The 10,271-nt window shown below is 43.0% G+C and overlaps 1 protein-coding gene across 4 annotated transcripts in view; it reads left to right on the top strand.

Annotated features, from left to right (window-relative positions):
* The first annotated feature begins 1,555 nt into the window (after nt 1-1,555).
* The window catches only part of dusp8a (dual specificity phosphatase 8a), a 49,439-nt gene continuing 40,723 nt past the window's right edge, over nt 1,556-10,271 (top strand). The window contains exons 1-3 of one of the 4 annotated variants that reach the window (XM_050072830.1): nt 1,556-1,873; nt 5,772-5,868; nt 8,588-8,985. In XM_050072830.1, coding sequence (XP_049928787.1) covers nt 8,749-8,985 — 237 coding nt within the window. In that variant the 5' untranslated portion in view covers nt 1,556-1,873; nt 5,772-5,868; nt 8,588-8,748. Of the gene's footprint in view, nt 1,874-1,992; nt 2,140-5,771; nt 5,869-6,007; nt 6,133-8,587; nt 8,986-10,271 lie in introns of those variants that run through there. The other 3 variants (XM_050072828.1, XM_050072831.1, XM_050072832.1) reach the window with 3 other exon arrangements.

The raw sequence follows: 10,271 nt of genomic DNA, 5'->3' as shown, positions 1-10,271 counted from the left end.
CTTTAAATCATTATCAGAGCTGTTAAATGTATCTGTGGGAAAACCAGAAATGGGTGTGTAGTGGCCATTTGTCAGTAAAATCAAAATCATACACAAAAGGGGAGTGACGCACCATGGGCATGTGATGTACGCAAGCAAAGGAAGCACATTGTCCATTCAAAGTTTCTGCGTTCCATAAGATTTATTTCTCCGAAAGCAAGCAAGCAATCACAGGAACAAAGAAATCATGGCTCCTGCTGCCTCTTTTGCTCTGGTAAAAAAAGACATTTTGCCCACTCAGGTACTTGCCTACCTATCTATATAACCACAGGTGCTCATGTCACCCAATTCACAAACAATACAACGCAAAACAAGATAAGACTTAATTAATCCCACACAAGGGAAACTGACATGTTGCTCAAGAGTCAGAAGCAACAGAAAAAACATGGAAACTAAGTGCTAAAAAGTATAAACATGTCACAAAACTACAACTTAGATCAAATAAAAATAAAATATGATAAAATCTACATGCACTATATACAACTTACACTTGTGCACACACTGTGTGTGCACAGGATCACTGAAATACATACATTTCCTGTAAAGATATAGAAATCTACCTTATAAATATTAGTGCACAGTAAGTTAGAAAATATTGCACAGTAGGAAATTGCACAAGCATGTTACACAGTGTAAATATAAAGGATGTGTGTATGAACATGTATGTGAATATGTATAATCATGAATAAATAAATACATATGCATATAACTTGAGGAAGAAAATAGAGCAAATTAGCTGTCATGTTGTTCATGGTGGTGTGTGTGTAACAATGTTGCCTTGTCAAAGAGTCTGACTGAGGTCCACAGAGTCCTGTGGAAGATGTATGTCTTGCAGTGTGGGTGCTGCAGTCTGTTACTGAAGGAATACCATTATTATTGATTTATTTATTCTATTATTTGTAATTAATTTGATTTAATTACACAAATAATTAGCATAAAAAATATGAAATTCTAATTTAAATAAAACAAACATTTAGAAAAATCAAACAATACTACTTGTCATTAGTTAACAACTCTTACTTACTAAATACTAAGGCAAATAGCTTCCACAGGGTCAACACATAGTAACACAAGTCACCCACTGTATGTTGTTTATAGCAAGCTTAGTAAAGCAAACAAAAAAGTCAATGCAACATTCTAGTTAAGGGGTTATTATGAAAGAATTTAATCATTAGCACTATATTAAACTGATGTTGTTGGTGGTGTTAGTCTTTTTTATTTAATTATTTAACTGCATCACTGGTTTATTACTACGGCAGTGACTGCAGGAGCCATTGCGCGTCTCCTTTAAAAAGCCGGACTGTCCCTTTAATCCGCGGATAAGGATACTGACGTCACCCAGCCCTGAGCTGCCTGCGCTGATTGGCTGGAGATGACATCAACCTCATATTTTTTTCCTTTTTTTCTCTCTCCCCCCCCCGCCCCCTCTCCCTACTGAACCATGACCTCATCGCTTTAGTTCAAGAAAGTGCTAAAGTGCACCTTCAGTAACTACACCCACCCCCTCCTCCTCCCCAACACACACATACACACACTCACACACACATACATACACACAACCCGTTTTAGCTGTTAACCTAGCCTCGCCAAGCTAATCTGTCCCTCCACGCGCTGACCGCGTATCCAGGTCAGTTAAACGGCTGAAGGAGCGGTTTGTCGCCTGTCACCGCGCTTTCATGTCTCGTTTGCTCCTGGCTCTGTCACCCTCTGTCAGCCGCACTGTCCCCCGCCACACAGCCAGGTAAACCCCGGCCAGCCCCATGAAGACACCGCCGCTGTCCCCTCACACATGGAGGCCAGTTGAATAACACACAGGAGCCGCGTGGAGCCCGAGGTGAGTATCTTTATGTGTGATAATCAGCAGCGACGAGTTGTGTTGTTATCAAGTGCGTTGCTACCCACGGAGCTAGCTTAGCAGCGGTTGCTCGCGTTCCGTTCCGTGCTCGCGCCCCCCCTCTGCTGCGGCGAGTCTGTCAGCGCGCACTCCCCCTGTTAATGTGCGCGCCCGTCTTATTATGGGAATTAAACCCGTCCAGGCTGAACTTGTCCACTCTTTTATTTTGCTAAACGTCTTTTTGTTTCCTGTGCGAGCATTTAAAGGTAGGTAATAAACATATTTGTATATATTTTCTGTTTAATTCGCGCGCTGCTGTTTATAATCATCACAGCCAGCCCGATCAATGGTTCATTTTCGCATGCGGACATATCCACGCGTCATAACAACACAGGGCAGGTTTCCCACTCAAACAAGGCGCAGTGAGCCTTTCCATAAACGCGTTACATGTTTCTAATTATGCATCGTTTGTAAAAAGCAATGGCCGCTGTCCGCATTGTGCTCTATTCTTATTTCTAATCTAGGTCGGTTTATTATAGCGCGCTACCACCGCTCACCCTCCATCATTGTTATTAACGTTATCAAACAGGCCACAATGTCCCATCTATGTCTTTGTGCGCCCCATTTCTTTATCATCACAATATCTGAGGATGTGCCTTTTTGTAAGGAAGGGGTTTTCCACATTTTTATTTCTACTCTATTTATATCTCAGGCTATTTTATGCCAGGTATTCTTGGTATTATTTGCATCGGTATCCATGTCGTGATTATTGTTATGGTGGACTCCGGGGTAGTCCCTGCTTGTTATATGACCCCGCAATTTGCAGCAGCCTACTGAGAGAGTATCGATTAGAGGGCACCAGAAGGCTTTATACCTGGTTATGTTGTTTACAGTATGATGATGCCTCTGCTCCACCAGGGCTCCGACCAGGAATTGATTCCCCCCCAAATTACATGATCACTGTAACAGCACCACTCGTGTTGTACTATTTTTTCCCCCATGCGTGTCACTTCTGTATTACACTCCACTCCAGAGCTGTCACTCTACTAACCCTGTTTGTGAGGAGCACATTTATTATTTACATCCAGCTGCTGGAATATATTACCATCAGACACATGCAGCAGGCATTCATAAATATGTGTTCTAAGTTTGAGTTCCAGCTGATATAAGGAGGGGAGTTTTGGTTAGGGAATGAAAACACTCAAGTAGAACTGAAACAACTAATTGATCAGTCTATTGACAGAAAATTGATTAACTGTCTCTTTTTGTAGAGAATAACCAAACAGTCTCTACTTCCAGCTTACAAAGTGTGAGCATTTGCTGCTTTTATTTGTCTTATGTGACAGTACACTAATTATTTGTTAGTATTGGACAGTTATGCAGACAACACAGACTATTTTAATACTGTTTAGCAAATGTTTAGGAAATTTTCATCTCTTTCCTGTAGTTTATAGACCAGCTTTAATCCATTAGCCAAGATTAAATGAGGATAAAACATATCTTTTGTTGCAGCTCTGTACTAAAGGTTATTTTCCTTCATTTCAAAGTAATGCCTTAAGATTTGTCACAGAAATAAGCTAATACAACAAAAGCAGTCTGGAAAGAGGTTAGAAAAATATTCTTATCAGACTAGTTAACTAATAACTAATCCAGCAGTGTTTTAAAGGCACATCAGCTGTGGCTGGGAGATGTGGCTGAAAATGTTATCAAAATAAAATCTTTCATAATAGATATAGATAATTATTACAATAAATGTCGAATCATTAATTCTGTCAAGTTTAAAGGCTGATTTTTGGTCCTGAAGTGAAAGGTGAAGAATCCAGACACTTAATTGCGATTTAAACTATTAGTTAATGACAAAACATGACAAACACTTGGCTAACAGTGGAGAATTTTACAAAACTGAAGCAATATAGTCAAAATAATGTTAATTAATGAGACAGTTCAAAGGCAAAGAAATCCCCATTCTGGTCAGCAGCATGTCAAACACTCTTTACAGACAGTTGAAAAAAAGTTTGTAAGTGTTTTAGCTGACAATGTCAATCTGTGGTCAGTACTGTCCGTACAAGTTTTAAATCCAGTTTTAAAACCGTAACAAAAGATGGACTTTGGTCATGACGTGAAGTTGCATGGATCAGTAATTTCTGGTAAATCTATCTGTCATGACTCAGGCAGAAATCATGTTCAGGGAACAAGGAAATGTATTTAAGTTTAATTCACGCGATAGCATAACCAAACATGAGCTCCAGTTGTTGTTATCAAAGTCTCCACTATAAACTGGTGACCCTGTGATCCTCCAGCAGCCCTGTGTTGACGGTGCTGCCTCGAATACCTGCAGAGTCCCTTGTTGTGGTCACATGTGCTCTAAAGAGAAGGTGTGTAAACACACACAGAGGCAAAGCTTTTAGCTCATGAGAGAGCCTGTGTCTCAGAGTAGAGGGCCTGACATGCTCCGATGATGTAATTGTTTGTGATCCAAACAAACAACCCATGTCTCTCATTGTGTGAAACGAAGAGCCAGCTTTCTATCAGTCTATTCGAGGCTCTGGCCGCAGGTGACGTTATGCAGGGAGTTAATGAATAACCTGGATGGTGTTACATCAGCGTTGGTTGCCCTCCAGTTGCTCTCTTTGTGTTTGCCTCTCTCGCTGATGTCTGATATGGTGTTATTGAGCCATCATCATGCTTAGGTCATGGTTTTGTATGAGGGGCCTATGAATAGGTGTGCTCGGTTTATCCGTTTTATAGAGATAAAGTCACTTCCCCAACTTTGTTTTAGTGACCTATTACAAAGAAGCTTTTACTATCAGCTGTAAAGAAAGTAGCCGTAAAGTCTGTCGATGATTTGTGTGACTGTATTCTTAAAAAAAATAAACAAGAAAGAGTACTGCACCTGTATTGCACAGCAGGTTAGACACGAGATCGGCCATGTTATGCTTGCATCATACTATGTCTGTGGTTGGTGTTGATACATGTGTAAACCCTGTATTTAAATGCAGGTGTCTCATCCTTTAAATGATGACAGCTGGAAAATCCAGTGCTTTTGAGGCACTGTAATTCAGGTATTCAAATTCCCCAAAAAGATTAAAAAAAAAAAAAAAAAAAAAAATCCTACGACATGAACCTGTTGATCTGGTTCTTCTGCCTTCGGCCTCATCAAGGTGTAACTGCATTGCTTCATCTTCAAGGTGCACAACCTTGTCTGCCTACATTTTTGGATTACGTGTACTTGTTTGCATGTGGACTTTTGGAAAGGCAGCCAGAAGGATGTTGTTTTTCAACCAGCTCAGGACGGATATAGAAAGAAAGTTGCTGTCTCAGCCTGGAGCAGAGTGGGTCAGACCGAACCAGCCGAGAACAAATCTCTTGATAACTTCAGTGTAGCCACAAGCTAAAGTTGTGAGAATGTATTTTATAAGTGTACGCAGCACTGTCAAGTTTAGCTCTCTCCCCTCTTGTATCCTGATCCAGCATCAGCACCAGTAGCATCCCATCACCATCACCATCACCATCACCCTCCCCGTGCCCCCTGCTCGCTCCAACCGGGCTGTTTCTATGGCAACAACAGAATCTGCTCCGGGCCTGTACACGCTGTCGCTGTCTCTCTGCTTTCTCTCCTCTCGGCTTGTTTTCCTCTGTGCAGCCAGAGCCTCACAGCAAGCTCCTGGCTGCTGCCTATTTTAGTGCAAGGAGTTTGTTTGTTTTTGCTCCTTATTGTTCCTGACGAGGGGGGGGGCAAGATGGTTTCACTAAGGGGGTCTGATTTGTGGTTGCTATGCTGAGTAAGCATACTGAGTTTTGTGCTCCCTCTCTGTGTCATCCATCATCTTATTTCTCTTCCTTGTCACAATCTGATATTTTCCCATCTCTGTTATCTCCTCTCTTCATTCCCACACAGACAGGGCCCACCGAGAGCAAGGTTGCTGTAGGATGATTGTCTAGCGACGTAGAAAGATGCAGAGCGGCCGTCCCTCCCTCGCACTGCCACCACACATGTAAACCTGCACACTCCTCCCCTCCCCGTCCCCGTTCACTGCACAAGAGCAAGAAAGAGAGTGATAGAGGAGGAAGGAGGGATTCAGAGAGAAAAAAGTGAGCGAGAGAGGCTGGGCGGGTGGTGGGAGAGCAGTCGCCATTAGACATATGCAGCGTCAGATGTTGTGCTCAGCAGCAGGGAAACAGAGAAAGAGAGAGAGAGATTCAGACCCCTGGAAGCTGTGTTGTTAGCTGCTCGGCTAAAGGGCTCCGCGCCATATAAGGTATGATATAACAGGTGATGGGGCAGGTTGTAATGTAGCATGCAGGGGCTCTTTGTGGTAGGGGAGCGATGGCATTGCAGCAAGGCTTAATATTTTTGCAGAACGACTGCTGGGTGCATGTTGTGGGAAATGTCACTATGTCAGTATGTGCTGTGTCGCCACGGGTTGCAAAATTGGGCTTTGCTTAAAGTATTTATGCAGATATGTGCGCCCAGTCATCACTCTGAAACACACAGACAGATTAGATCAGATTAACTGGATTTATTTGTCTGTGTTGCTTTCTTAAGATACAGTATAAGCTGCATAATGTTTGTGCAGAGTGCTGAGAGTATTACCTCCAGTCCTCACTGACTGACTTTACTATCCCATGATGTGTCTGTTATGGCGTGTTTGTGTCTGCACACTCATGGCTACTTTCTGATACAGCAGCAGTTTGGGTGTGTTTACAGTTCAGGCAGTTGCTACTGTCTATCTAGATGTTCGCCCATGTTCCTGTGCTGCTGCTCTTGCATCAGGCAGGTTGCCAAGCAGCAACAGCATGTGTACATTTATGTTCGGGCTTAGCCAGCAGGCTACAGGAGATATAGTGTGGGTGACAGAAGATGATTATTTTGTGGATCCTTAGAGGAGGGATGCACGGCCTTTGCTGTCATGATTGGCAACTCAACTCATACCATCACATTATCCACATCTTAAGTTTGGTGCAGCTGTCTGCAAGTTTGTTTGTGAGTGTTAGTTATTTCTCCCCAGGTTCTCCCTTTATGTGTCTCCCTCTTTTAAGCAGTCTCTTTTCTTTCTATCTTTCCTCCCCGCTCCATCTTCACATTTGTCCCCTCCCTTACCTTGAGCTAGCTGAGTTGCTAGGCTGGACAGATCCTCACTGAATAACATCCTTTTGCTACCCTCCACCTCCTCTCTCCCTCCCCTCTCTCTATGGTGTCAGAACAGAGGTGAAAAGTTGCAGAGCAGAGCTGCCTGGACATCTTCCCAAGGCACTACCGATCAGAAGACACAGTTTCTTTACATCTCCTCTCTCAGTCTCTGTTTTCTCGCCCACCTCCTCGCCACTGTTCTGGTCTTGTTTTGCTTCACGTAGACTTCTGTTTCCGTTTTTATCATAACATGATACAGAATTTTTTGTGTTTGCTATTTTGCCACTTCCCCTAGTCGTTTCCCGTCTTTAATTCATGAAGTGTTGCTGACATGATGGATTTGATAGCGTGTCTCTTCTGTTAAGCCATGCCAAGGCTTTTGTGCTTTTCTGCTTTATCTCATTCCACGATCTGTTTCTACGCCGCCAACTGTCGTACTCTCCCTTTTCAGCCGAGGTTTAAACCTCCATTTAGGCTTTGGGGTAAATGAGAGGAGGCCCATTCATTTTTCATGACGCCATGTGCCTGTGGATGAATAAAACAACAAGACTGCATTCACATTCTGACCTTCTCACTTGTCGCATGACACCTGGTTGACCAAGGATATGGTCGTCATTGTACACAGGGGTTTTATTTATATGCTCAACCAAATGGCGCTGTGGTTTTTCTAATGGTCATGCATAGCCTAATAGGATTTTTTCTCTCACATGCACATGCAGCCATTGATCTCTGAACTGCATGTGTGTGTGTCATGTCAAATGTACAGGCTCTGCGGTAATTGTGAGCAGGGAGGATATCAGAGTGATTCATAGTGATAGATAAGAGGAGACAGTTCATCAAGTTTATGGATGGCTCTCTGTGACACACACACTCACATTCACACATTCACACGCATTCACACATACACAGGATGTCACACAGGCCGTTTGCCTGTGTCCAGACCTGCTCTCTGAATTCCCCTGGCTTAATTTATCTCACGCCCTTAGTTTCCTGTTTCATGAGCTACCAAGTGACCCCCCCGATCAACAACAACAAACCTTCACACACACTCATGTAGACATGCACACACACACACACACACACACGCGCGTGTTTTATTGTTGTGCATGTCTAGCTTAAGTCTTTGGCTTTGTGTTTGGATGTGTGATATTCCTTCAGATCTCGGGACGGATAAATCCCAGCGGATGATCCAGTTGGCTTTTAAGCCTTTAAATAACTTTTATATTCATGTTTAGCATTGTGGCTATTTTTAATTTTCAAGGTGCTCAAAGTATGCCAGTAAAAGATGATACGGATGCACAAAAATACAACGTGCACTTGACCGTGGTTTGGAAATGGATGCAAAATAAATTCTGTTATTGTTGCTTTGCAGCAGTGAGGTTTGAATGGTTTTATTTGCTGCACTGGCAAGAGTGGACTGAAGCTCAGGACAAGAGGTGATCATGTCCCTGATGTCTGATCATCAGCATCTCAAAACTCACAGAGTGGCACTGCACATTAAAATAAACCACTTACTGTCTTTCTATTTAACACTGATTGTTCTCCAACTGTTAACTTTTCTTCTTTTGTCTCCTCTTTCTCAGGCACCATGGATCTCTCAGCGCCTGCACCGGTGGTAGCCCTCCTCCACTGACCTCACCTCCTCCTCCTCCCCATCCCTTCTTCCACCTTTCCCTCTCTCATCTACCCCTCTTTCTCCACACCCCATCCCTTACCACCCCGCGTCTGTGATCCAGGGTACATCATGGCAGGGGAGAAAGGTCCGACCAAGCGAAGCGCCATGGACATCAAGCGCCTGGCGAGCCTCATTCAGAGAGGAACGGGCCGTTTGCTGGTGATCGACAGCAGGACGTTCTCTGAATACAATGCCTCGCACGTGCAAGGCGCAGTCAACGTCTGCTGCTCCAAGCTGGTGAAGAGGCGACTGCAGCAGGACAAGGTGTCCGTCACAGAGCTGCTGCAACCCAACGGCAAGGTGAAGGTGAGTTAAAGCTCAGCGGACCTGACAGTTGATGCTTTTTGTGTGGTAGGATGTGATGTCACTGATTAGAGAGCCTTTCCTTTAAGTGCCAGACTGGTGTCTGTGTGGCAAGCTTCTACCTTGCTAATAAGGGCAAGACACTGGATCCTCACGAGTTTAACAATCCGTCACATAATCCAGGCGAACTGTCGTTTTTACTCTTCAGTTTGTGTACAAATTAAACAATCGTATCAATATACACATTGTGCTAATTACTAAGCTTTAGAGGTGCTGGTAGGTGGATTTTGTTACCTTGGACAGAGCCAGGCTAGCTATCGCCCCATGTTTCCAGTCCTGCTGCTCAGCAAAGCTAGCTGGCAGCTGTTTATAGCCTTAAATTGACCAAAATGATGTGAGAGTGGTATCAGTATTCTCATGTAACTCTACATCAGCATGTGCACTTTCCAAAATGTTGCACTGGTTCTTTAAAGGTTCGGCAGGAGTCTGTGGATTTCATGACTCAAGAAGAGTTTCAGCAATATACCTGTTTCATGACATATTTTGGTATGGTTATCATATCATGTACATTTGCTTACTTATGGTATTGAAAAAAAATATGCAACCACACAGAGAATCAAACCATATTTTATTTCTATCCAAAAAACGAGAATAATAATAATAATTGTGTAATACCGTTTGCATGAAACAGTGATATGTTTTCTGACATGGTTATAATATTGTGACAATCACATTCCGTTGCAGTCAAAATTTGATGTACTTAATTTTTTAACGTAGTGTTTTGTTTGTTTAGTTAATTCCCTTGTCCACAGACAGTTAAAAATCAGATTATTTGACTTTAAAAATGCATGGGTACTTAGGACTTTAGGGATTTACAAGATTTCTGGTGACGTGCAAAGAAAAAACCTAGTGACTCCTTTTGCAAATGAGGGTTGGGGATTGAGATGGTGCGTTCACAGTACAGTGCATTGGGACAAGTCAGCATAATCTTGCTTGTTTCGGCAGAGGCAGCAGAATGAGAACAGGAATGCAAAAAAGGAATATAGTAGGGACTCCTGTGACAAAATAAGCTGTTGTCAAATTCTATTTTAAATGGATATAGTTGCAGGAAGTATGTCAGTCTGCAGCTCTATGTTCAAGGATTACAGTTAAAGGTATACTCAGATATACTCAGGCGGCAGTGGCTCAGTCCATAGGGACTTGGGTTGGGAACCGGAGGGTCGCCTATTCGAGTCCCCGTCCGGACCAAAATATGGAGCATGGACTGGTGGCTGGAGAGGTGCCAGTTC

This window comes from Epinephelus moara, chromosome 20 (genome assembly GCF_006386435.1).
Source record: "Epinephelus moara isolate mb chromosome 20, YSFRI_EMoa_1.0, whole genome shotgun sequence".
Classification (NCBI taxonomy): Eukaryota; Metazoa; Chordata; class Actinopteri; order Perciformes; family Serranidae; genus Epinephelus; species Epinephelus moara.
This window is presented reverse-complemented; position numbering and strand designations above follow the sequence as displayed.